Source organism: Mus musculus, chromosome 5, assembly GCF_000001635.26.
Source record: "Mus musculus strain C57BL/6J chromosome 5, GRCm38.p6 C57BL/6J".
Lineage (NCBI taxonomy): Eukaryota > Metazoa > Chordata > Mammalia > Rodentia > Muridae > Mus > Mus musculus.
In genome coordinates, this window is record NC_000071.6 from 121566027 (window position 1) to 121593824 (window position 27798).

Below are 27798 nucleotides of genomic sequence, written 5' to 3' on the forward strand. Positions count from 1 at the left end.
TGATCTTTAAAAATTGTATTTACTTATTTATTTCATTGAGTGCGCATGCACATACAGGGATGTGTATATGGAGGTCGAAGGACAACTTCAGGGCTTCATCAGCCTTCTACCCTCAGCTCTGCCTCTGACTGGCTAGTTCTAAAGCTAAGCTCACCGTCCGTTTCTTGTGCCTGTGATGGCAGCTTGCTCTCCACGCCTTGTTCACTCACTAGGTGAGTAAGATCTGTGACCTTCGCCCCTAAGCTTCCCAGCTCCTGTGGACCTTGGACTTGACCTGCTTATCCCTGCTCAGGGCAGGTACCAGGCAGCTAATCGTCATGCATAGCATAAGAGTATAAACGGAAATTCTGAAAATAAGCACACACTGGTCCAGGCTGCATGCATCGGTGCGGCCCTGTGCCCGATGTGAGCATCATGCCTGCAGCCGTTGTACCCACGTGGCATATTTGCCCACCTATCAGCTACGAGCAACCATCTTGGCTCCTGGGCTTCCAGGATTGAGTATTGCAGCACCCATGCAGAGCTAACTCAACACCCCAAAACACAAGCGTAGCGGCACCAAGAGTTGTGTAACTTCTCACAATGACTATTGCTAATTGCTGGCTTAATTTTTTTTTTATGCCAAACATCATGAGCATTTCTGTATAGGGAATAATCTACAGGTTGGGCACAAGGTGGCCCTTGAAGGTACTTTAGGACAGGGCAGGGTTGGGATAGTCACAGTAACCCCATTTATACACAGGGCAGAGGTCACAGGTAGCTAAAACCTCTAGGAATGGAACCTTCTGGTACAAGAGGGAGAAAGCTCACGTAACTGGAGCCCTGCTCAAGAGCTCTCTTGGCCTTCCACTGGGAGTGGGTCCCTCTGTCTTTCAGCAATGTCATCACATCTGTCACACATCCAGGCATCTGCAGTGACCATAGCCTGAACCAGAGTCTGCATTGCAGCTGCCAGTCACTGCCACATTCTCTTATTCCCTGAAAATCTACCTTCACGGGCCATCACCTGCCACCTCCATCAGGCCACTGTCACTAATACCTCCAATCTCTCTTGGTTCTGGTAGTTCGAGAGGCAGACCTTGCACTGTGCACATGACATGGCTCTGCTCTGCTCTGTGCCTCAAAGAGGCCGCAGAACAGATTGGGAGAACAGAGCCACTTCTGGAAACTGTCTTTTGGCTGAATCGACTCCAGGTTAGTTAGCAGCATGCAACTGATGCCGAGCCGTGAGGTCCCTTGGTTGAAACCTAACCTGGCTCACCCTTGGAAAGGATCAAACGGGTGTCACTACCTCCTCTGGCCTGTGAGATAGGCCAGTGTGAAATTCCAAAATGTAGCTGCAGCCAAGAATAGTGACTCCCCTCCCTTTAGCTTACATCCCTCCTCGTCAGCCTAGAATTACTTGTGAGAACCAAGATCCCAGGTACCAAGATGGGGATGAGGGTAATGAGATATACATGATATCACCAAATAGTGGGGACATCCTGGCGTCCCGTGTATCCAGGAATAGAGAGGGGTCCTGCCTTTCATGACTTCTGACCAGTAAACACCAAGGCGCTAGTGTTCCACAGAGCTAATTCAATTCTAAGGACGGCCTTGTCTCCTCCCAAAGCAGAGAGTTACGGAATGCAACAGAGATAAGACTCAGAATTTACGTCTTAGAGAACTGACCCCGTGGCTTTGATCTGCTGATTTTTATTGCTCATTTGCTGCTTAGGGACTGCAGGTTGAAGGCAGCATCCTGCACATCTGGACGCGTGATCGGTCTGCATTGAGCTTCATCCCCTACCCAGTTTATCAGGAGCTTTCCCCCCCACCAGCCCCGCCCTGTTTATAAAATTCTTTCTTGACCCAAGACACTTTGGTGAAGGGGTTTCTCTTTGGAGGCGCAGTGTGTGTGGCGGTTTTTCTCAGTATATCTTGTTGGGTTTTCGGGTGCGGGCTGAGGAAGCAGGCATGCCGCTTTACGAGTTCTTCTGTGGCACTTTGACAGTAACCTGTGAAGGGTTCGGAGAAGCAGTTAATTCTTCATAATGCCAGGAGGTCCCGTTGGGGACGAGAGCCCCTCTCTTCCTTCTCACATCTCCTTGACAGCAGCCTGACCTCTGCAGGAGAGCATAGTGTATCCCCTTCCTGGATGTTCACCCAAGGAAGGACCTAGGGGCCATCTGCCAGTGTATGGGGGGCCGGCCGCCCTTTCTGGGGGATTGGAGGGCATCATAGTTTAGTAGCATCTGGTGAGTTAAGGTCAGGAAGCTGCAACATCCAGCACTGTACAGCCCCCAACAAGGAGCCCTCAGGATATCTCTGAGGAAAAGGCTACGTCCACAGGTGTCTCATCAAAGAAAGGCCCTCATAGCCCAGAGCTGCATCTCAATTTGTAGGTATCACAAAGTGTTCTAAAATCTGCCTCTACCTGCATTTTCTTTACTTTGCATTCTTTATGTCAAAAGACGAGCACTTCCCACATCAAATGTGCGGCAAGCCATTTTTAAAGGGATCTGTATTCCGTGGCTGGTCAGACATTAACACACTGGGCATTTAGGTCACACCTGACTTTTCTTTTTGGACAACCTGTGTCCACATCACTGACACCCTCTTTGTGCTTCCGATGGGGTCTGGGCTACGTTCCCGTGGGCAGAACTGGTGCCTTGGATCTGTGCCTGCTCACTCTCCTTACTGGACGCCCCTCACTGCCTCTACCCACTGGGGTCCTGCCTTCTCTCAGGCTGACCAACTCTGTGGCAAGTGACCACACAGGCCTGTTGTGGGTAAGATCCTAGAGACTGTATCTGACCCCTTCTGTGGCTTCTCTGGCTTAAACTATAAACTAATCACAAGTACTAGCTTCCGTGACCAGGAGAGGCCAGGCCACGGAGTCTGAAGGCTGTGTACGTACCGTCTTCACTTCTGTGTACGCCTGCAGGCCATACTCGCCCAGCTCCCTGCCACTCCCTGACATCTTATAGCCCCCAAATGGAGACTGGGCCCCAAACACATCGTAGCAGTTGATCCTGTCATCGGAGAGAACACACGGGTCAGGTGAGGGACTGCGTGCGGTTGCAGGCTGTGGATAGCCCCACCATCACCACCTTATATGGAAAATGGAGGCGGGGCAGGTCACGTGGACCACTCCCCTGTCATCCTTGTCTGTGCAGATGTGGTCACAGATGGGCATCAACACAGCACACCTCTCCCTTTCTTTTCTTCTTTATCTTTTTTCTTTTAATTTTTTTTCTTATAATTTTTTCTTTCTTTTTTCTTTCTTTTTTAATTATTTCAAGACAGAGTTCTTCTGTATATGTAGACCTGGCTGTCCTAGAACTTGTTACATAATCCAGGCTGGCCTTGAACTCACAGAGATAAATCCGCCTGCCTCTGCCTCCCAAGTACTGAGTTTAAAGGCGTAAGGCATGCGCCATCACCACCCCGGCTCCCTCTTTTAAGTTAAAAATTAATTAAAAATGTTTGTGAAAACTCTACACTTAAAAGCATTCGGCTCAGGCTAGCAACATGAGTGGATGGGTGGGTGAAGGGTCTGCTACCGAGCCTGGCTACCAAGTTCAATTCCCGGAACCCACATAAAAGAAAGAAAACCACCTATGTCTTATGACCCACATACATTCACTGTGGCAGGTGTATCCCCTGTACATACATACAAACACACACACGCGCACACATACACATACTTAAAACAATGTTTTTTAAAGAAGGTCCCAGCTTGGTGGTAGTACCACACTCATAGGAATAGGGTCTAACCAGAAGTCTTCTGAATTAGGCCCTAACCACTGTCTAACTTCACAGTATTAGTAGCATCCTAAAAAGAAACATTAATGGTCTCTTCCCGCCCCCTTCCTCCAGGCCCAGCATCCACTAATGGAGCACCCCCCCCCCCCCCCCCCCCCGTGGGGCTGTAGAGTCAGTCAGATGATATGAAGGTTAGCAGCACCTGACTCCTGTCACTTAGCATTATGTTGCCATGGTTACACACACTTCAGCCAGCGCCAGGACTCCATTCCTTCTGAATCACTTTCCACTAGGGACGGGCTGCCTTCTGTCTGTTTACCCACCAGCTCAAGAACACTTGAGTTGTTGCTACCTGTTGGCAGCCATGCCCGCCACCACTGCACGAGAGTCCTGTGAGAATGTATCATTTTCCACTGGCTCACACCATGGCTTCTGGGCTTTAGCCGTTACAGGGTGCTGATGCCCACCCACAGGAGCGCAGAAGGCTTCTCTGGACACAGTCACCTATGATGAACTTCTTGAAGGCCTGCCAGAGAGTGTGCTCCACAGTAGCTGACTATTTTATTCCAACCAGTCAAGCAGAGGGTACTGATCTCTATGCAGCCCCATCCACGTTTGCTCTTTCTTTAATCCTAACGGTGATGAAGCAGGCGCTGAGCAGTTGTTTATGCTCAGCCTGGGCTCTCACCGTCACAGCTCAGGAAGGGAGCCCATCACCCGCTTCGTGGGATCTGGAGGGGGGACGGTGTCCTTCTCCGGCATAGGAGAACCAATTCTGGGGTTCGAGATATTTGGGGAGATATTTTACTGGGTTGAGGAGCAGCTCTTACCACACAGTGCCAGCCTGCAGAGCTTGGGACAGGTAATTGGCTTTATCCAGGTCCTTTGTGAAGACGGCGGCTGCCAGCCCATACTTAGAATCATTGGCCCGCCCCACAACCTCCTCGATGGTCTTGAATTTGAGGATTTGCATCACTGGTCCAAAGATCTGGAGGGAGAAGCAGAGAAGGAAGAATGGAAGGAGGGAGGTACCTGCTCCCCACTTTCAGGACTGAAAAGTGTCAGGAGAATGCAAGTACTGTTTAGCCTGAGACCTGACCTAACCAGTTCTGGACTACAGCTGCCTCCCAGATCCTGGACTACAAAGGGAGGGGACAAGGACTGGCAGCACTGGCCACCTCCTGGGTAGTCTGTGCTTTGCATACAATTATCTTATTTCTAAACAGGCTCACAGGGAATGAAATATGTTAGCATGTGAACTTAGCCTAGAGAATTTAAGACTGGCTCCCATCCAATTTAACCCAGGGGACAAGGCACAGGCTGGCTGCTGAGCAAGCGATTGTGAAGTGGCCTCTGGTTTCTCTTGCTTTTTTTTTTTTTTTTTTCCAAGCAGTTTCCAGAACAGGCCACTTGTTCATGTAGCTCCTCTTCCTATGGTGGAGAATGAAATTCAGAAACCAAGACCTACGTGCAAGATGTGCTGCGGTGGCAGTCGGTGCCGCCACCTCAGACCTGCCCAGAAGCCCACCGAGGGATGATGGGCCATCGTATGAGCACCTACCATGAAACCAGCATGTTCATCGAGCTGGGGCAGAGGAGCCTTAGAAGTGGGAGCCAGGAAGGAAGTCGCTGGGAAGTGGCAGTCTGCAGTGACTGGGGATGAGGGGAATGGGGTCCGGACTCCACAGGAAGAGGAACTATGTCTCCACAATGAAATGACTGATTCCCAGAGAGGACAGGGGGCAGGGGACAGAGCAGAGGAGGGGAGGATGCCCAGGAACCTCAGAGTCGGGATGGGAACTAAATCGAGGTACCACAGGCTGATGCATAGCACACTCAGGCAATCGAGACCCTTGACACTGTGCTGTCCTGCATACAGCTTCCTAGCTGAACAGCTTCATGCAAGCTCAGAGAGGAGGCGAGCAAGAGCTATCACGTTGGGTAAGAAGTCAAACACGGGGCCTCATCTGATGTCTTACTTGGGTCAAAACTATGCAAAGGGCCAGATGAGCCCATTCCCAGACTCATGACTTCCAGGGGAAAGAATATAAAGTCCTGTGGGCTGGGCTACGTTGGTGAGAAGCCCTAGAAACCTTAAGGGAACAGCAACGTATCAGAATCTTCGTGTAAATAACTTAAGGCATGGAGATAGCTCAAAACCAGAGTCTGGGGGACACTGTCAAAACTGGACCAAATCACCCATTTCTCCCTCCTACCAAAAGCAGCAGGGCCCAGGGGCTCACCTCCTCCTTGGCAATGGTCATGCCGTCTTTTACGTCCCCGAACACGGTGGGCTGGATAAAGTAGCCACGGTCCGCGGCAGCGCCCCCACCACACAGCAGCTTCGCCCCTTCTTGTTGTCCCGATTTGATGTAGCCGAGGATCTTCTTAAACTGAGTTTCATCCACCTGAGGGAGAGGCGCAGAGGACTGAGAAGCTAAGATCAGGGCCTCTCTGCAGCTCTGGGCTGAGAACCTACAGCCAGAGGTAGCTGGAAGGGAGACGCAGGTCTTTTAAGGAGCAAGAGTCAAAGAGAAAATGGCCATGGTCAGAAGCATAATGCCAAAGAGAGACACCACATCCTTTACCACTAGGCAAGGCACGTCATACCCCGGTGTTTCTTTAAATTCAGAGATTCGCAAAATGAAAACACAAAAAACATAGGCTATTAAGGGAGTGGCTCCTTAGCAGGTTTGGTGGCCATTCTCCTTCCATGGTCTATGAAGAATAAGAAATAATAGGACTCAAGACAGGAGCTGGGGTCTCCCCTAACAGGATACACAGGCAGTACCCAGCAGAGGAGACACTTGAACCCAGCCCCACCAAGGCTAAGCCATCCGGTCCTTTCTGCTTTGGCACACTGGCTTTGGACTCCAGGCTCAGCAGCAGCTGCCTGACTTACCTGAGGCCCCTGCTCCGTCCGGCTGTCGAAGGGGTTCCCCACCACCCGAGACTTGGCCCGAGCCACGCTGCGTTCCACGAATTCGTCATACACATTCTCCTGCACGAAGGTCCGGGAGCCTGCGCAGCAGCACTGGCCCTGGTTGAAGAACAGGGCAAAGTGGGCCTGCTCCACAGCCCAGTCCACTGTGGGATGGGAGAGAGAGAGAGAGAGAGAGAGAGGTGACACGAGGAGATGTTAACTACCAGTAATGCTCACCCACAAACCCTGTTCACAAGATCAGGGGTTAGTGCCTGCTGGAGGCCAATTCCTGGCCAGAATGAAACAGAACCCTCTTCCCTTGCTGAAGACTGTCAACTGTGAAAGACAGTGGAGGGGCTGGAGAGATGGCTTAGCGGTTAATAGCACTGACTGCTCTTCCGAAGTTCCTGAGTTTAAATCCCAGCAACCACATGGTGGCTCACAACCATCTGTACAGCTACAGTGTGAGCCACAGTGTACATAAAGTAAATAAATAAATATATATATATATTTTTTTAAAGAAAGAGACAGAGGAAAGGAAGTGTCTCGTAGAGAGGACGTGCTGAGGTATGGTGGCCTAGGGGCCTGTGCGTGGGCAGTACAGGGCTCAGGCTGGCCCTAATGACAGAACAGGTAGCTACTATGGAGAGAGGTCAATGTCAGACCACACAGGCCCCAAACCAATCCCACTGGAGCCGAGGCCTCGCTGCAGCCCCCGGAACTTACTGTCAGCGTCGGACATGATGATGTTGGGACTCTTTCCCCCCAGCTCCAGGGTTACTCTCTTGAGGTTGCTGCTCCCGGCGGCCACCTGGATTAGGTGACCAACCTGCGGAGACACAGACACCATGGACTGCTGTTAGCAGGGGGAAGGAAGCTAGATGCTCCACACACGCAGTCCCTGGGTCCCAAGAGACCCAAGAATTCACCTTCCACTGCCGCCACTGAGCTCATGACAAGAACCCAGATCTGTGCCAGGTGCTGGGACTCAGACTCAGCCCTCCTGACGCCCTTAGAGGCCGGAATGGCTTGAGGATGAGGGGGCTGAGGCTAGGAGTAGCCAAGTCGCATAGCCAGTTACCCCGATAGCCAATGAGGAGGCAGGACCCAATCAAACTATTGTGTGGCCTCCTTCCTGGCTCAGTGCTGTCCTGTCTGTGAGGCAGGCACAGGTTACTACTCTTCCCCAGAGCCTGGCACAAAGGTGACCCCACATGCGCCTCTGTGACACTCATCAAAGCTTCTGACTGAAGGCTGGGTGTGGAAGGGGCCGGGAGGTAAAGCTGTCTGGAAACCACTGTTGTCACACTAACTAGTGTCCCCTCTCAGAAGGCTGAGATGTCAGGGGGTCGGGGTGGGGTGGGGACCTGCTCACCTCTGGCATGTGAAATGTGTCCCTGCTTCCAAGGACAGCTTGTTTAGGGACTCTCTAAGTCTCTACCACAGAGCAGCCCCATAACCACCCTGCTCCTCTCATCTAGGCTTCACACAGGCACTGCTTCTGAAGCAGCCACAGCTCAGCATGCCGTGGCCGGTGCCCGTGCACGGACTTGGTTCTCACCGTCCAAGATGGAGAGGCTCAACGAGGTGGGCTCACCCAAGTGTCACGGTTCGACGTGCAATGACCCCGCTGGCTTTCATGTTTGAATATCTAGTTCACCCAGCTGGTGGCAGTGTTTTGGAACATTGTGGAACCTTTCGAATTGTTGTCCAGGTGGAGGAAGTGGGTCCTTTGTAGGAGGTTACAGCTGAGCCCCACTTCCTGTCTTGTTGACCTGGTCCGCACAGCCGTGAGCAAGCACCCACAAACTGCTGTCCTGCCTCATCCCCATAAGTCACTGAGCTGTCATCCATCCCTCCTTCCTTTAACCTGCTTTGAGACAGGGTCTCACTATGTGTAGACAGCGCTAGCCTTGAACTTACAGAGATCCGCCTGCCAGCACGCCTGGCTTGTTTTCTGTTTTGAGGCACTGTCTTGTGTAGCTGAGGCTGGCCTCAAACTTACTAAGTAAGTAGCTCACTTTCTCTGAGCTCCTGATCCTCCTACCTGCACCTCCCTATGCTGGGGTTAAAGGCAACATCCTGGTCTCAAAGGGAATAAAAAGAGCCTCTGGGCATCCGGTGGGTCCCCCAGGGGCACAACAGCATGGCCTGGACTTCACCTAGGCTTTCTGAAGCCGGAGAGTCCCAGCCCCCTGGGGTAAGTGCTGACACCATCCCCGTCCCCACCTGGAAGCTGCATCCAGGGAGGCTGGCAGACCACAGAGAACATAGTCCTGAGCTGCCTTCTGGCACACATATGAGAGCTGTCATTTAGGGACCCAGAGGCATGAAGGGAACAGGCCCTGAGCCTGAGCCACCATGCTGCAAACCTGAGGACCTGAGACACCTTACCTCCGTGGAGCCTGTGAACGCCACTTTGTCCACACCCTCATGGGATGCGATGGCAGCCCCGGCGGTAGGGCCGAATCCGGGAACGATATTGACCACGCCAGGGGGAAAGCCTGCCTGTAGGGGAAGCCAGGAGACGTGGATGTCAGCCTCTTGCTCCCAGGGCGTTGACAAAGAAAACTCACCCTATTGTCCCCAAAAGTGATCTGGGGACACACACAAATGAAGGCCACTCCATACTACACGAGCCACCCTACAGGGACTCCCTAAAAGTGGCTGGGACAAGGAGCCTGGCTATAGGGTCCCCAAAGGAGCTGACAGTTCTAGAACAGTGCCTTTCATCCTTTAGGGAGTCTTGTGCCACAGGGCCCAGTGTGAGAGACAGTAATATGGACCCCTCTGCTAAAGGTACTGAGGCCCAAGTTCCCCTCTGTATAAGGTACTGAGGACAGAGTTCCCTTCTGGTTAAGGTACTGAGAACCAAGTTTCTCTCTGGTTAAGGTACTGAGGACCAAGTGCCCCTCTGGCTAAGGTACTGAGGACCAAGTTCCCTTCTCGCTAAGGTACTGAGAACCAAGTTCCCCTCTGGATAAAGTGTGAAAGACTTAACTGACTCTGGTTAAGGTACTAAGGACTGAGTTCCCCTCTGGGTAAGTTACTGAGGACCAAGTTCCCCTCTGTAAGGTACAGAGGACAGATTTCTAGGACAGATTTCTACGACAGTCTCAGGAGTCCAAGGTTTTCCTCAGATCTCCAGAGCAAGCCAATTGAGGACATTCAGAGGTCACAGCAGAAGCAAGCCACCCACCTCCTTGATCAAGTTGGCCACGTAGAGCGCGGTGAGCGGTGTCTGCTCGGCCACCTTCATCACCACCACGTTCCCGGTTGCCAGGGCTGGGCCCAGTTTCCATGCTTGCATCAGGAGCGGGAAGTTCCACTGTACAAAACAACAGTCAACCAACTGCGGGTGCTCCTCAGAGAGACACAGCAGGTGGCAGGAAGGACCACTCCTGAGGGGCCCTACTACTTAGCCATGGGTTGGGCCACTGGATGAGACTGGTAGCTGATAGGGACAGAGGCTCACACCTATTAGCCTCTTGGGTACTAGGTACCCCGCGAGTTCCTGACTCCCCATGATCAATTGACTGCCACTATTCAGATGAAGATGAGGCTTTATAGGGGATAAACGATTTAAACCTATCCCACTAGACACGCCGAACCTAACAATCAACCAGTCACCTTCAGGTGACACCTCCAGGAGAATCTCCCACTTCACAATGGACATACCCCCATTTTACCCCAAATGAGCATGGCTGACCCCAAGTTTTACCCCCCTGGCACCATGACTTCCAGAGGGGCTGGTACACACCGGAATGATCTGTCCACACACGCCCACAGGCTCATGGCGGGTATAGCTGAAGAAGTCGCCGTCGATGGGAATGGTTTTCCCATGGTACTTGTCAGCCCAGCCAGCGTAATAGCTAAAAGAAGAAAAATCCAAGCATGTCTAGCCTGCACTACACGGCAGAGAGATGCCCTCGTACTGCACAGGCAACAACCCTGGCATTTGGCTTATTCCCAGAAGGAAACAGATGACCAACAAGACATGGGAGTAATCTACTCTCTCAAAGAAACTTCGGAGCCTCAGACAAATACGAGGTCCACAGCCTGGGCTGTTTCCCACCTATTCAGCATACCTGATGGAGACTCAGTCTTTTAACTAAGGACCTGGGTTTATTAACAAGTGTGTGGGGCCAGCCCAGCACTGGAGGATCACAGGTATGACCAGTGGAGGAAGGCAGACACATCCTAGACTAGCCTCTACCCATGATGCTCACTATCCCAATCAGGGTACACAGATGACAGAAAAGCAGAATTGCCAAGGGAGAGCCAGTGTGTGGTCATGGCGTGTACCGTTACGCCTTTAGGAAAGGGAAGACTCAGGATGAGGCATGGGGGTTGGCAGAAGAAAGATTCCCGAAGTGAATAGGGTCTGCCAAAGCTGAACAGGTTGGGACTTGAGTTCCTTAGGCTTAGCACATCTGACATTTTGAGTTGGACAATTCTTTGTTGCAGGGACTCGTTCTGTGGGTCTCAGGATATTTAGCAGTGTCCCTGGCCTCTCTGAGACAGAGCCAGCAGCACCGTCCCTGGCAGTCATGACAGGACATGCCTCTGGAAGCGCTCACTGCCCCTGGGGACATGATGACCTTGGCGGAGTCTCCCGTGCTTTGGAAGACAACTCCTGCCATTTGGGCACTGCTGCTCTCTGCCAGCCACTGTCCATACCACAGTCTGTCCAAACAGCCCCTGGCTGGTCAGACGCAAAGCAAACAGGTTGCAGACCCTTCCCCAGGAATGTTGGCATTTGGTCTACGGGATGACAACATAAAAGCTGGCCCTGAAGAAGCCACGTGTGGCAAAAGAAGAAATAAGGGAGTGGGGTTGAGACGTAGGCCTTTCACTCTGAGACATGACTCTTGCTATTGTCTATAATGGGCAAATGCCAAGGGCTAATCAGCCACCTCATTGGTCATTAAGATGATGATCAGGCTGGAGAGATGGCTCAGTGTTAAGAGCACTGACTGCTCTTCCAGAGGTTCTGAGTTCAATTCCTAGCACAACCATGGCAGCTCACAACCATCTGTAATGTGATTTTTTTTGTTTGTTTGTTTGTTTTTTGTTTTTTTCGAGACAGGGTTTCTCTGTATAGCTCTGGCTGTCCTGAAACTCGCTTTGTAGACCAGAACTCAGAACTCAGAAATCCACCTGCCTCTGCCTCCCAAGTGCAGGGATTAAAGGCGTGTGCCACCATGCTGGGCTTTGTAATGCGATTTGATGTCCACAGCTACAGTGTAATTATATACATTAAAAAAAAAAAAAAGATGTTGAAAAACAACAGAATCAGCAAGCAGAACAACTGTCGAGCCTTTAGCCAGGCTAAAAGCAGAAACCAAAGTAGAGGACTGGAAAGACTAGACTGCCAGAAACCATGAACAACTGAAGACCAACACATTAGATTCCTTAGTAACTGGCCATTTCGTTCCGAGGACCACAGAAATTACTGACCACAGCTCAAGACAGAGGAGAATCTCAGAGGGCTGACTTAGACGGCCGGTCTACACTGAGTGATTTTCTCATGAGAAGGACCCTGAGCGGAGGCTCCAGTCCCTGTGTACTCTGCATCTTTTTAACTGTTTCTCCCTCCTGGCATTGCTCCCTCCCTCTTCGAGACGGCCAGAACAAAGCCCATACCGGAGACATTTCAGGACCATGTCCAAATCCACCAGGTACGAGATGACATAAGGCTTGCCGTTGTCCAGGGTCTCCAAGGCCTGAGGAGAGACCAAGGTTGGCAGACATGTTGGTGCAGGAATAAAGGGAAGTAAATGGATGACCAGTGACTCTGGGCCTGACTCGACAGGGACGGTGGAGGCTCAGGGTGAGTCTCCTCTGGACCACTGATTGTCTCCGGTATATTTGGACCATTGCCCCAGCTTCTCCCAACAGGGAGAGGGGTTGAGAAGGCGTGAGGAGCCAGCTTCACCCACTTCACAGACAGACTTTTAAGTTTGGACCTCACCCAGATCCAACTGTTAGGAATACAGAAACGATCAAAAAGCACGCTGATGTGGAACACCTGTCACACATATTAAAGATGCTGGGAAAAAGAACAAGTCTCCCCACCTCAGAGACTCCAACGAGGACTAACCCTGAAGGATGGGGAGGGGCAGCCTGGGTGCAGGGAGATGAAGTCATGAGTCCAGCAGGAGGGGACAGTGTGTGCAAAGTTTCCAGGGCTCCAAGAAGCCTGGCTGTCAAAAAAATGAAGGGGAGCCAGGCAGTGGTGGTGCATGCCTTTAAATCTCAGCACTTGGGAGGCAGAGGCAGGCGGGTTTCTGAGTTCGAGGCCAGCCTGGTCTACAGAGTGAGTTCCAGGACAGCCAGGGCTATACAGAGAAACCCTGTCTTGAAAAACAAAGCAAAACAAAACCCCCTCTCCCAAAATAGCCAACAATAACAACAACAAGAACTAACCAAGGGGAAGCAGAGGGGTCTGAGCCAGCGAGTGGCACAGCTTGCCCAGCAGTGGAACCTGCCAAGTTAAAGACTTTGTCCCAAAACTTCATGAATTGAATGCCATGGTGCACCTGGACAGTTCACTCTGGTGACCACCATAGAGAATGGGGCTCCCTTTGAGTTTTCCCATCAGGGTGGCCAAGGTAAGGGCCTGGCCCACCATGCAGAGTGGCCCAAGGGAGGTGACCAGTTACAAAGGGCCTGTGTAAGAGAAACACTCCCCCTCTTCTAGAACTCTTCCATCTTGGCCACATCAGGGCAGACACGGAGATCTTAGCTGGTTAGGAAGAGGTAGATCCCGAAAGTATCTGTCCATCGGATACCATTATGATCCACGAGCAGCAAGGCCTCTGGGTGTCCAGGGGATGCTATGAGCTTCATTCACTATAGCTCACTTCAGCTGTAGGACATGTGGGCAAGAAGACTGAGGACTCACCGCTAGGTAGGTCCGGTCCCGTTCAATGAGATCCGCCAATCGGTACAACAGCCGGCCCCGGTCAGATGCATCCATGCGGCGCCAGGGCGAGCCCAGCTGGAAGGCTGCACGAGCAGCCTTCACTGCCTTGTCTACGTCCTCCTGTAAAACAGTAACCCTGGGAGCTCAGACCTCAGCAGTGAATGCCTCCCAGTCCTGTACACCCCACTGCCAAGCACTGCATGGGACAGTCAGTACGGGCAGTGCAGGAGACCTCCCAACACAGTCCTCCAGGGCCCCGAACCTAAGCTACCAACATACACCCCCACCTGGGGGTGTGATGGGAAAACCTCTGGCCATTAGGAGCAAGAGGCTCCCATGACTCAATCCTTAGAAAGGGACCCTGTTTCCGTGCTTCCGAGGAAGCAAGTCCAGCCGAAGGAACCATTCCTTGCAAGATGATGGGATTCGGGGCTGGTGAGATGGCTCAGCGGTTAAGAGCACTGAATGCTCTTCTGGAGGTCATGAGTTCAAATCCCAGCAACCACATTGTGGCTCACAGCCATCCTTAATGAGGAAACAAATAAAAAAACCTATGGGCCGTAGCGAAAGGGAAGGGGGGAAATAAAGGGAAAAAAAAAAAGATGATGGGATTACCCTAACAGTTGGAGGCTGGGCAGCCTAGCATATCCCGCACAGGGGAAGCTGTGAGCTGAGAGGGGGGGCACAGGGCTTTCATTTAATACATCTACCATCGAGATAGCCCATAAGCCAGAAAAACACAGTAGGTCCTTTACTCAGTAGGTATAAAGGAAAGGACCGTCTCAAAACGGAGGCCAGAAGCACTGTGTGGTAGCAATACCTATAGATCCTACACTCGGAGCACAGCTTGGGAGGACTGTCCCAAGTTCCAGTATATATATAGCCTGGGCTATATATCAAGTTCTAAGCCAGCCTACGCTACAGAATGAGACTCCACCCCAGAAACAAACAAAGCCCAAGCTACAGGGATATAAGTCACCAGGTCTTACCTTGTTCCCTTCGGCCACCTGGCAGATGACCTCCCCTGTGGAAGGGTTGACGGTGGGAAATGTTTTCCTGCTGACGGCGTCGTGCCACTCATTGTTAATGAAGATCTGCAACGAGAAAAAAAAAATTGTTCTCAGGTTCCGCTTTCAGCTCTACCGAGCACCCGTAAGGTAAACAAGAAAACAAAACAAAACAGAGTAAGCACGGAGATGTAGATCAGTGCCAGAGAGCTGCAGATTCCAGGTTAGAAGCACAAGTCTAGCAATATGCACATCAAAAGCAGAACCCCTACTGACCATATGACTCTTTGCGGAATAATGAGACTGTTCCCGATGTGTCAGTCATCCACCGCTGGGTAACAAACACCCCCAAACACAGTGGCTTGAGACCATTCACTAAGAGCTGTGCCCATGGGTTGGGCTCCTCATGCGACTGCAGTCAAGGAGTCACCTGGGCAGGATGAGCAAGGCGTCTCTTCCTTTATTCACCCAGTACCAAATGGACCCTTGGTTTCCTGACAGCATGGAGGACCCTGACTAGTCAGCTGCCCCGGGGCAGCTGGCCTTTCTCTCCAGGGAGTCCCAGAAGGAAGCTGAAAGGTTTCCCTTGGCCTATTTTTAGAAGCTGCTCTCTCCGTTTGCTGAATTCTATAGGTCAGACGTGTAGGAGAGAATATCTCATGTATTGTACGGATACGTCGCCTGTCAATTAAAAAGCCTACAGCTTACGCAGGAAATAGAGGTGGAACATTCCAGAAGAGAAGGATTCTGGGATAGAGCCAGACACACAAGATGGACCTGGGAAGATGTGACAAGATGGACGCATGAGACCTGAGTACAGGTAACCAGCTACATGCCAGAAAGTGGGTTAGAATAAATGAGATGCTTTTAATTATATCAAGTCAGAGAAGAGCCTAGCTATATGGCCAAGGTATTTGTAAATATAATTTTGAGTCTAAGTCTTCTTTCTTTGAGCATGGGGCTGGGAGGAAGAATCAGAGACTAGCTTCAACAAGAATGTGTCACAGACCCAGACTCACAGAAGGGGCACGAGTACTCCTTTTCTCTTGGACAAACAAGAAAACACTTAACAGCCGACCTCTTTATTATTGTTTGTTGTTTTGAGTCAGGGCCTCTCAGAGTGGCTCTGGTTCCCAGAACTCATTCTGTAGCCCAGGCTGGCCTCAAATGTACAGAGCTCCACCTGCCTCTGCCTTCTGAGTGCTGGGATTAAAGGTGTGCGGCACCATATCCAGCTAGCCATCTTTATTCTAGGGAGAGATGGTCTTCAGTAGGTCCATTCCTCTCTGCAGCATACACTGAATAACTTCCAGGTCAGGCTCTGTCCCGTGCCGGGGACAGTGGCCCAGTTCAGTGATTAAGGACATAGGCTGAAGGTAGAATTTGGACTAAAGATTTGGACATTTCTATACCTGGCTCTGTCCCCAGGGTCAGGGACTTCTGACCCTGAAGGTGGCCCAGCCTTCTTTACCTCCAGAGCGGAGTCCACAATTCCCCTTCTAAGGTGGCGTGCCCAGGCATGCCCTGCCATGAGCAGCTGGCTGTGTTGACTGCAATGGGCATTGGGCGTCTTGGGTAGCTGAATTTTCTGTACCAGTCACAAATTTCTCTCACTGAACTGCACTACGCAGCTGCTCACTGCCCGAATCTGGCAAGATACATGTAAAGGTAAACTCGACTGTCAAGCTATGCTTGTGTGGCTTCAATATCCACCAATATTAGTTTCCTAGACCCATATAGTTCCCAGTGAGGGACTTGGATGTGAGGCTCAGACTTGAAACCTTAACTCATCTGGGCTGACTTCCAGGCCACCTGTGCTGTGGTGGGCTGGGACCCCAGGGGCTAAAAACCCTTCTCTCTCTCTCTCTCTCTCTCTCCCCATCGAGGTTCGAGTGAAGCAAAGGGGAGGAAGGATCAGAGGGGAAGTGGAGAAGACTTGGGAATGGATGCGGCGTGCCACAGGCTCACAGAGCCCTCCATGGCAAGGCGGCACAGAAAGACGTTAGGAGGGTGCTGGAGGGCCAAGCTAGAGAGGGCAGGGAAATGTAGCATGATCTGCTCCATGTCTACACGAGCTCCATCCGCAGGCACAGCTGTGAGCAGCACTAGTCTTTTTGTTTGTTTGCTTGTTTTTTGAGACATGGTTTCTCTGTGGAGCTCTGGCTGTCCTGGAACTCACTCTATAAACCAGGCTGGCCTCGAACTCAGAGATCTGCCTGCCTCTGCCTCCCAAGTGCTGGGATTAAAGGTGTTCGCCACCACTGCCGGGCTACCAGCACTCGTCTTAATTCCCTTCACCAAGTACAGGAGGGGAGAGGGGAGGGGGAAGCTTGGCCATGGGTTCACATCCACAGCAGAGACAAGAGCCAGGGTGGAATGCAAGCATTCGGATGCTGTAGTGGCTATTCCTGGTTGTCAACTTGACAATATTTGGAATGAACTACAATTCGGAATTGGAAGGCTCACCAGTGACCCTTATCTGGAGGCTTGGAGATCCTTATCTGGATCTTGGTTTGAAGATCTTGAGCCATAGTGGCTATGGATTCCAGAAGATTGAATCTCCGAGTTAAGGAACACACCTTTAATCTGGGCTATGCCTTTCATCTGGGATTAAAGGTGTGGTGGAACACACCTTTAATCTGGGCTACACCTTTTGCTGGAGACAATATAAGGACATTGGAAGAAGGGAGTCTAGCTCTTGCTCTTGCTCTTGCTCCTTCGCCTGCTTGCTGCGTGAGACTGAGTAACTGCTAGATCCTTGGACTTCCATTCACAGCTGCGACTGAACCATTGTTGGGAATTGGGCTGCCGACTGTAAGTCATCAATATATTCCTTTACTAACTAGAGACTATCCGTAAGTTCTGTGACTCTAGAGAACCCTGACTAATACAGATGCCAAGACCTTGTTATCTGCCCTCTTCCAACTCCAGCCATGGCCCAGGTTAGTATCTCCTCAAAGCTAAACATGGAGGCATATGTATATAACCCCAGCACTTAGAAGGCTGAGGCAGGAGGATTGCCTTGAGACCAGCACACAGCACATAGCAAAACCCAGTCTCACAAAGTCATAATAATAATAGTAGTACCCAATAAAAATACAATTGCCATCAGTCTTACTCACCACCCCCACCCATGACCAGCCCCACCCCCGCCCCGCTACACTTTATTCTGAATGTCAGAAAGATCGAACTTCAAGGTGAGGCAGGCATAGACTGGAGTCTAGCCCCTCCCCATTTGGAAACTGGGGAAATGAGTCTCAGATGTCTGTATAAAGATTGTCTGTATGAGAGGTGTGCAGTTCCGGACCAGGACCCGGCCACAGGTTGTTTTATAACACTTATCCTAGAAGGGCACAGCCAGCTACAACTTAAGATCTCAGACCAGGAGTGACTCAGCCACCCGGCTTTCCCCTCCAGACAGAATTCATGAGTTTACCCCCAAGAAATTCTCAGGGCACTTTGAAACATCAGGAAGTTGGACAGAGAGAGGTGGCCTAATCAAATTAGGTGGTCTTGGAACACTGTCCCACCCTGCCTTGTCCCTGTGCTCGGAGGCAAGGCTGGAATATGCTGTGTCATTCTTCCAGTCTGTGGGAGTGACTGGTCAAAGTTCTGTCCTTCCTTCCTTCTTGGCTGGTGAAATAAGAGATTGCTGAGTTCATGGTCCCCATTTCCTCCCCACCACGCCCCTCCCCTTGACCCCCAGCCAAGCGCTGGTGGGGAGCCAGGAGGGCAGGCCGCTCTCACACAGCCCAGCACAGCCAGCGCCTTCAGACCACAAGAGGGCAGAATCCAAGCCACAAGTCCACTGGCGTCTAACCCTCCTGGCCCCCAACCAAGGCCTGCCTTTCTTATGTAAGGTGCTGAATGCATTTCCTCTTCGGTTTCTAAAACACACAGGTCAGGAGGTAACACTCTGAAATCTAAAGTAAAATCCAAACAGTGTCTGCCCCTGTCAAGAGGGTTTCACAGACTCTAGGTGTCCTCTAAGCTCTGGCAGTAAGTCAGAGCCACCACCATGACAGGCACACAGGGCCAAACAGCAAAGCCTTGGCTCCCTGGAGCTTAAGTTTTGAGGAGGAGAGGGTCCCAGTGACTGCACATAGGCTGTGGAGAAAGTGGAGGGTCTCAGAGGGAGCCATTAAAGAGGACCCCAAGAGTTTTGTGGCGGTACACACTCTTAATCCCAGTATAAACTATATAAATATAAGAGCAAACCTTTAAGAAAACTCAGCTAGATACATTGGGCATTTTATTAATTTAATCCTAGAAATCTATGGGCCAACACGGGGGGGGGGGGGGCACTCCTATTCAAACCACCACAAGCTGTGATATGTGGAAGGAGGGAACTTTCTAGAAAGAATTTCAAGTTGGTTGTTTGATTAACTCTGTGTGTGTGTGTGTGTGTGTGTGTGTGTGTGTGTGCGCGCGCGCGTCACAGTGTGTCATGGTCAGCGGACATGTTTTTGGAAGTCTGTCATCCTATCCTTCTACCTTGGGCCTTTGATGGCTAGAACTCAGGCCATCAGGCCCAACCACAAGCATCCTTGGCCGATGAGCCAGCCGGTGGGGCATCAAGTTTGTTTTGATTTTAAACTAAAAGAGTCAAAGAATTTCATTTTCACACTCACTACAGAAGTGAGACTTGCACTTTCTGGTCCCAGCCCCTTCTGGAACTGTCTTTTTTTTTTTTTTTTTTTTTTGAGACAGGGTTTCTCTTTTAGCCCTAGTCGTCCTGGAACTCACTCTGTAGACCAGGCTGGCCTCGAACTCAGAGATCCACCTGCCTCTGCCTCCCAAGTGTGGAACTGTCTTTAACGGGAAAGGGAACGAATCTTCCTCCTCAGCATGGCCTCCAGTGATGGAAGATGATGATAAAGAGCCCCTGTGCCTTTAGCTGTAGAGAACACTGCCAAGGGGCAAACAAGAGGACTCATTGGCAATATTCTCTCTCTCTCTCTTTTTTTCTTTTGGTTTTTCGAGACAGGGTTTCTCTGTATATCCCTGGCTGTCCTGGAACTCACTATGTAGACCAGGCTGGCCTCGAACTCAGAAATCCGCCTGCCTCTGCCTCCCAAGTGCTGGGATCAAAGGCTTGTGCCACCACTGCCCCGCAGTAATATTCTCTCACAGGTGGTCCTGGTCCAGGAGGAGCAGCATCACATTGTGAGAGGGAGAGTCCATTGCTGGCTTCCCAATGGAGCACTATCATCCCCGCAGGGAGGACCCAGGAGACTGGGAGACAAGGACCATGGATCTTGGCCCCCTGAGAATAGGAGCTGCAGGTGTCTTTCCGGATCAGATGCTGCCATTGTTTTGTGAATCCTACTCTATCTAAGGCAGCAGGCAAGCTCTTCCATCCACTTCCTACAGCCATCTTTGCGTTTCCTACCACAGCAGGACTCTGGGGAGACATGCAGTCCCAAGGAAACCTGGGCACTAGGTTCTGCGGGCAGATGGCTGCTCAGTTTGCTAAAGAAAGCACCATCCTGGGAATCCCTTTCAAATCCTGATGCATGGAAGTCTCCTAGGATACCCACGATCCTGGAGCGCTTCACCCCCACCCCCCACGGGTGATTCCAAAAAAAAAAAAAAAAAAAAAGTTTGGTTTAGGGAATTCTTCTGGCTTTCTCGCTTTTTCCTTCCTTCCTTCCTTCCTTTATTTTTATTTTAGCTTATTCCTCCTTTATTGAAGTAGCCTAGGCTAGCCCGAAACCCATAATCCCCTTGCCTCAGCCTCTTGAGCGGCACCACGCCCAGCGCCTACCAGCCCTGCTCAATCTCTCCCACATCTCTTTACTCTGCTTCTCCTCTTTGCTATAATCAAACCCAAGGCCTGCAGCAGGAAGCAAGCGCCCATCTGCTTCTTAAAAGGCAGTTATGTAACCATCCAGTGAACAGCACCCGCTAGCATTTGCATTACAAGATCCCAAGGGGGTCAAGTTCCAGATAAGCACAGACTGACACACATATAGATGTACTCTTTAACATCAGAGGCACCTAGGGTCAGCTTGTGGTCAAAGCTAAGGGGAACCCCTGAGATGTTCAGGCACTGAGCTCCCCCCCACCCCCCAGCTCCCAAGCCAGTGCTTTTTGTACTGCCAAATTTATCGTCGCCCCTCCCAGGAAGGAGGTGGGGCTTGGCTCTATTTTGAAACTTTTGCCAGGATAGTGAGGTTTTAATTTGTCCCTGTGCTTAAACAGCTGGTAATTCTGTCTCACCATGACCCCTGACCCTGGCTCGTTCCACCACCTTCCCACCTCTTCCCACACTCTGCTCATGTTAACTCCCAGATATTTCACATTGGGTCCCCAGGAAGTGATCATATCTCTGGCTCCTTCGGCACAAAGCCACAGACATTTTCATAAACAGCAAGCATTTGTAAACTCAATATTTACTCTAAGGCAGTTCCTTGCCAAGCAGAAATACAAATTGGATCACAGAAGCGGCTCCTCCCAGCTGATTTCAAAGCCTTGATCAAATGTCTCCTTAAATATTTACTCTTTTTCTGACCCAGAGGGGCTTCATCCTGAGGTAGCTTATCTGTCCATGATCAAGCTATGCGGAGCAAAGCCTGGTTTCAAACCTATGGCCTTCCTGAAACCCATTTTGTGGCAGGGATAACAGTAACTCACAGACTTAAAGAACTGTGGATGGGCCGGGCAGTGGTAGGCGGATTTCTGAGTTCGAGGCCAGCCTGGTCTACAGAGTGAGTTCCAGGACAGCCAGGGCTACACAGAGAAACCCTGTCTAGAAAACAGTGGACAGGAGCTTGGAGCTCAGGATGTAGTTGACAGGTGAAGGAAGGTTCAGTCCGGGGCCAGATGATAGAGCTTGGCTATCAGACCAGGCATAATGGAGACATGCCCAAACTCATGCTAGACTCACCTTGACCCCACAGACAGGACTGCAGCCACTGCTTTTGAGTAAATGTTGAATTTACAAATGCTCGCCGTTTATGAAAATTGCCGTGGCTCTACGCCAAAGGAGCCAGAGATAGGGTCACTCCCTAGGGATCCATTGTAACGTATCTGGGAGTTGACATGAGCAGAGTGTGGGAATGGGTGGGAAGGTGGTGTGGAATGGGTCAGGGTGGGTCACCCATGTGGTATTGAACACTGTTTAAGGTCCCTGGTTTTAAAATCAGTGGTGGCCAAAGACATCTCCAGGCTCTGTGGGTCACCCCTAGCTTTCTATAAGAGTAAACCAGTGCCGGGCGTGGTGGCACACGCCTTTGATCCCAGCACTCGGGAGGCAGATGCAGGCGGATTTCTTGAGTTCGAGGCTAGCCTGAACTATAAAGTGAGTTCCAGGACAGCCAGGGCTATACAGAGAAACCCTGTCTCGAAAAACCAAAGGGAAAAAAAAAATAGTAAACTAGTGGTGTAACCAGAGGGGGAGGGGGGCAGTTCAAATAAGCTATGGTCACACTCTGTATCCCAGGTTAGCCCAGCACTCACTCTGTTGATGTTGCTGGCAGGGTATCTATCTGTCAGAGTCCTATCATCTTTGTCCACAACTTCTCTCCGGCCCTGCCCCCTTCATCATCTCTCCACCTTCGCCCACTCAAACAGTAATGTAGGTTTGTCTAGCCTTGAGCCTCCTGCCTCTGCATCCTGCATCCCCCATGCAGAGATTGCAGGTGTGCCCCTCCACCGAATGTCGTATTTCGACTATTTGATTACAGTAAATGCACTTGAAGCAAATAAAATACAGCCAAAGTCACCTCTTTCCACAGGCGTTCCCTGCCCTTCCTTCCCTGACCACTCAGGAACACACCAGGCTCAGCTCACCCTAGAGCAGTGGTTCTTACCCCAATGCTGTGACTCCTTAATACAGTCCTCCACGATGTGCTGACCATAAAGTCATTTCCATTGCTCCTTCCCAGCGGTCTGCTACTGTTATGAATCGTAATGTAAACATTTTTGGAGACAGAAGTTTGCCAAAGGGGTCTCAAGCCACAAGTTGAGAACCACCGCCCTCCAGTCTGCTGGTACACGCTGTACATGGTGAAGTGTCCAGAGGCAGATCTTGGTTGGTGAGCTTTAATTGACTTAATGTACTTCATATTACAAAGAACGAAGGCCTATCGATCTCCCCCTTGCAGCACAGTCTTTGAGACCCAGCTGACTCTGCCAGCCACCCAGAAGCATCCACTTGCAAGTGCTGCCTATGGGAACTCTTGCAAGTTCAATCAAGGGCGGTGAATGTTTCCAGAGACCTCCTACCACACTATAACACTTTCTTTTTTTTTTTTTGGCCTCAAACTCAGAAATCCACCTGCCTCTGCCTCCCAAGTGCTGGGATTAAACGCCCGGCTGTCTACAACACTTTCTATACCGCAGGTGTAACAGTGTAGCAACTGAGAAAAATCCTGGGTGCTGGAGACATGGCTCAGTAGTTAAGAGCACTGGCTGCTCTTGCAGAGGATCTGGGTTTAATTCCCAGCACCCACATGGCAGCTCACAGTGGTCTGTAACTCCAGTTAACCAGAGAATCTGATGCCCACTTCCCTCAGGTACCAGGAATGCACACACACACGGACATATAGGCAAACACACATGTAGGCAAACACACTCACACATGTAAAATAAAAAAATCTAAAGAAAAGTTTCTCTGTAGGGAGACTGTCTCTGGTTCCTTTCCTGACAGTTGGTTCTCCTTGATTCCTGGGTGTTGGGTTAAGAGGCTAAGAAAAGGACCGACGTTTAATGAACCCAAAGCTCCCACTCAGTCTCCCCACAACTAGTTCTCAGGGTTGTTTTTTTTTGTTTTGTTTTTGTTTTTTAAAGATTTATTTATTATTATATGTAAGTACACTGTAGCTGTTTTCAGACACTCCAGAAGAGGGAGTCAGATCTCGTTAGGGATGGTTGTGAGCCACCATGTGGTTGCTGGGATTTGAACTCTGGACATTCGGAAGAGCAGTCGGGTGCTCTTACCCACTGAGCCATCTCACCAGCCCCTAGGTCTCAGTTTTAAAGACAAACCCAAATTCACCAGCTAATGTTGGTGTGGCGCAGTAAACTAAGCAGCAACGTCCTTACCCAGCTGGGACATGCAAGACCATGGTAACCACAAGCAGGCCCTGCTGAGGGTTGAGGAGCACACACACCCCTTTTGTCCTCACAACCACCCTGCGAAAAGGGGGGGGGGATTATTGACCCATTTTACAGATGTGGCCACTGAGGTCCAGACTTGACCCTGCACATCCCTCCTGGGTTTGTTACTTGCCATTATGCGGAAGCTGCCGCTTTTCACTTGGGACTTAGTCTCCACTTTCTAACTCCTGAGGCCCATCAACATGGGGTGTGGCAAACAGTTAAACCTGAGGTGGAACTGTATACGCTTTTTTATTGTTTTCTCTTTTCTTTTTTTTTTTTTCCCCTTTTGGGACAAGTTCTCCTATAACCTAGGCTGACTTCCAACTCACTATGTAGCCAGTAATCTCTCTGGCCTTCCTGTGCCTCCACCTCCTGAATGCTGGGATTGCAAGAGCTCACATCTGGTTTATGCATTGCTGGGAATCAGACTGGGCACGGGGGTGGGAGGTAGGGGTGGGGTGGTCACCAACCGAGCCCACCCCTAATCTCTCGATCTTGTTAGTTCCCGATTTTTGAGGCAGGGTCTCGTGTTGTTCCCACTGGCTTGGAGCTCAGGATGTAGCTGACACTGATCTTGAACTCCTGCCTCTTGGCTTCCCAGGTGTCGGGATTAAAGGGAGCCTCGAGGGAGGAGAGGTTCGCCAGCTTTGGAGAAAGGAGAAGAGGGCAACCATGTGAGATCTCAAAATGCAATGGCCACAGAGGCTGCTCCTACAGGCCAGGGGAGTTTAGCAACTGAAGTTTAGGGCAGGTGGAGAGATGGAGATAAAAAATTGGTAAGGGCTTTTCCAGGCGGAGATAGTTGCACCCAGCAATTGTGTGCTAAGGCAAGTTGAAAAAGAACAAATTGTGTATGTGTGTTTTCCGAGGATTCAAGGGAAGCCAGGTGGGGGCTGGTAGTGCGGTCCACTCCCTGGAGGTAGAGGCGCCGGTAGAGCATTAAACTACACACTATTGATGGTACCCAACCTGGTTTGCACATTCATTACAGACTCTGGCACACAGAACTGGTGATGTTGAGGCCCAGACAGAGGCATGAAGCCATCCATACACCTGTGGTGCCGGAGGTATCTTTATACACTTTAAAAGCGACAAAATAATTAAATGTAAAAATTAACTTCACTGATGGGCTGGAGAGATGGCTCAGTGGTTAAGAGCACCCGACTGCTCTTCCGAAGGTCCAAGTTCAAATCCCAGCAACCACATGGTGGCTCACAACCATCTGTAACGAGATCTGACTCCCTCTTCTGGTGTGTCTGAAGACAGCTACAGTGTACTTACATGTAATAAATAAATCTTTTAAAAAAATTAACTTCACTGATACTGGGTGGATTTCAAGCCTTGAGATCTGAAATTCACATAGGGGTAAAATGTGCTTCTTTCAGAAGCCACACTCAGGGATCCATTCTGAGGGAAGCTGAAGTCGCAGAAAGTATCTTCCACCTAAGAAGTTTACCTAACCTGTGGTCACACTTGGGACAGAAGGCGAGAGGACTCCAGAAAGATGAGCCAAACCTCGTTCAGCTTGCTTCGGTTAGGCAAGAAGGTGAGGACATTCAGATGGGGCCACGAAGCTTAAAAAAAAACATACCTACTGGGATGCTTGGGCCCTGCAGGTGCCCTTGTTAGCAAGCCCAGAGTCTAGGGAAGCCACCTCAAGGCCACACTGGCTGCTCCTTGGGGCAAATGGCCCTAGTGACAGCCATAGAGATTATGCAGGAACACACAGAACCCAGAGCCACTGCTTCCAAGTCCTGCTATCCCTGGCAGCAGGGTTTGCAATGATGCCACACTTTTAACACCCCGAGGTTTCTAGTGTTCCCTCCACGAGCTGCCTGGCTTAGGGCAGAGAGCTTGTGTTCTCCAAAAAAAAGCTTTAAAAGCTGAGAAAGATAAGCAGTGTTCCGGAGACAGAGTGTTTAGGGACCCGAGTGGCAGGTAGCCAGCATGCTGTCTCCCACACAAACTTATAAAAGCAAAGAACAGAGCAAGGCCACTCGCATTAACAGTGCTCTTGTGATGTGTGCAATAGGTCAGTGCCATGAAACTTCGGTAATGAACGTGCACTATCCTTGTGATGTCGAAAAAGGCAGCAATGGGGGAGGGGAGTCACTCTAACACCCCCCACCCCCACCCACGGATCACTCACAACTGAATCAAGCCAGAGCACGCATTGGACCTGATACTTTGTGCCCTGCCTCCTGATGAACCAGAGGAACAAAGCTATTGATCAGGTGCTTCCTCTTGCAGTCAATTCCGGCTCTTTTTGAAGTTCAGCTCCTTCAAGCCTGACTGATTGCTTCAGCATCAGCTGCCAGTTAAAAAACCAGCAGCTACTGAAATTTACAGCTTGTATTATGCAAAAGATGGGTTGTTTGTTTGTTTGTTTGTTTGTTTTCCCTTGGATTGACTCCTTGTAGCACTCCTCATGGGCATTTTCAAACAGGTCCTGCGCATGTGTAAATGGCTGCCAGGTCCTGGAAGTACATACTGCAGAAAGCAAGAGGCTAAGGCTACAACACCGGTGGTCAGCAGTCCATCTGGAGGATGTCCACGTTCAACATGAGATCCGACCACTGCTCCTACCCAGAGTTGCAAGAGACCATGGAATGTTTTGGCTAAGGGCTTACTTTTGGAATCCCAGACAAGAACCCAGACTTCACCTTAACTTGGCTCTTTAGGAACCTGACCAGACCTCAGTCTCTTGAGCTGTGTAGTGGGGATAGTTATAGCATCAAACTCCCAGTTCTAAAGCTTATGGGTTAAAGACTGAATTGTTTAGGACGCTGCCCTGCACAAAGGTTGGGGGAGGGGACTTTTGGGGAACCCGGACTGCAGCTCACACCAAGTGCCAAGTGCACGAGGCCCTGTAGTATCAAGAGACATGGGATCACTGTCGCCCAGCACTGGGAAGCCTGGGGCAGGAGAATTACAAGTTCAAGGCCAGCCTGGACAACTTAGTGAGATCCTGTTTCAAAGAAAAAGTAGAGAGAAAGCTGAAGACCGGAGGTGGTAGCTGCGTGTCTGGCCTGCACAAATCCAAAGTGGGGTGGGAGTGGCTGACGGAAGAACACAGAATTCCGGGCCAGCCTTGGCTACAAAATGAGATCTTCTTTCAAAATAACACATCAAGATATCAGCCCTGACTGCTTTCCCATTTTACAGAAGAGGGCAGCCAAGTCCCACTTGTTGCACAAACAAAAAGAATACTTCACAACCACGTTCTTTCATGTGATTCCAGACTTTACCAAAACTCAAAAAGCTAAGACAACATTCCAAAGTCCCGGTTGGGTAAGAGCGGCCACAGAGGGGTCCTGACCCAGCTTTTGCTTCTGAACTCTGGCTCAGGTCTGCGTGAATCGGGTAGGGGTGTATGGGAGGTCTCGCAGAGAGGAGCTGGGACGGCTGGGCCTTCCTGGGTGAACCCGGACCGCGCGGGGAAGGAGCAGGCTGCATCGATGCGGGGTAAAGAGGCCCAGGACTGTCCCAGGCCGAGAGGCGACACACTGCGGCCACATGGGCAAGGGAAGACGCGCGCAAAGATCGCTGGGCGCGGAGGGGAAACTGAGGCCGCGTCGCCCGCTCCGTCCCGCCCTAGGGCCCGAGGAGGCGAAGTGAGTCTCACCTGGTTGCAGAAGACCTCAGGCTGATGGTTGGGGGCTGGCACCGCGCTGGTGGCGGCGGCGGACAACAGGCGGCTCAGGCGCGGTCCGCGGCGGACAGTGGTGAGTGCGGCGCGCAGCATGCTGAACTGAGCGGAGCTTAACTGACCCGAACTGAACTGAAATGGGCGAGCCGAGCCGAACGGAGCCGAGAGAAGCCTTGCCGATCGGAGGGCGACTGCAGCGTTGAAGAACAAGTCCTCGCCTCCGCCCCCTGCAGCCGCCAATGGGAGGCGGAGACACGGGGGCGTGGTCAGGGAGTCCCAGCCCCTCACGGCCTAAGGGGCGCGACCCCTGGCTCCCAAAGCCAAGTCAGAGATGGAGTTTGCAGAACCCTGAGAAAGCCTAGCCAGAGTGGTGTGCGCTCCTAGCAGGGTGGCTGGCGCCTAAGGCTCACATCTGTGCAGATATGGCGGCGAAGAGAAT

At 51.0% G+C, this 27798-nt stretch overlaps 1 protein-coding gene across 2 annotated transcripts; it reads right to left on the reverse strand.

The window, feature by feature from the left end:
• On the reverse strand, positions 1-27798 carry Aldh2 (aldehyde dehydrogenase 2, mitochondrial). 2 transcript variants are annotated; one of them, NM_009656.4, is made up of 13 exons: positions 27336-27798; positions 14588-14692; positions 13578-13718; positions 12317-12396; positions 10431-10542; positions 9870-9998; positions 9065-9178; positions 7397-7499; positions 6650-6834; positions 5991-6155; positions 4578-4735; positions 2900-3014; positions 1-1997 (listed from the first exon to the last, which is right to left on the reverse strand). In NM_009656.4, the coding sequence occupies exons 1-13, from the start codon at positions 27453-27455 to the stop codon at positions 1965-1967; spliced, it is 1560 nt and encodes a 519-aa protein (NP_033786.1). In that variant the 5' UTR covers positions 27456-27798; the 3' UTR covers positions 1-1964. The 2 variants fall into 2 exon arrangements, with proteins under 2 accessions (NP_033786.1, NP_001295379.1); NM_001308450.1 differs by lacking the exons at positions 1-1997; positions 2900-3014 and having other exon boundaries at positions 4290-4735.

Coding starts and splice junctions, on each gene's coding strand:
- Aldh2 (NM_009656.4), bottom strand. CDS start 27,455: ATGCTGCGCGCCGCACTCACCACTGTCCGCCGCGGACCGCGCCTGAGC. Junction 14,693..27,335: donor CTGAGGTCTTCTGCAACCAG/GTGAGACTCACT, acceptor TTCTCGTTGCAG/ATCTTCATTAACAATGAGTG. Junction 9,179..9,869: donor TGGCCAACTTGATCAAGGAG/GTGGGTGGCTTG, acceptor CTTCCCCTACAG/GCAGGCTTTCCCCCTGGCGT.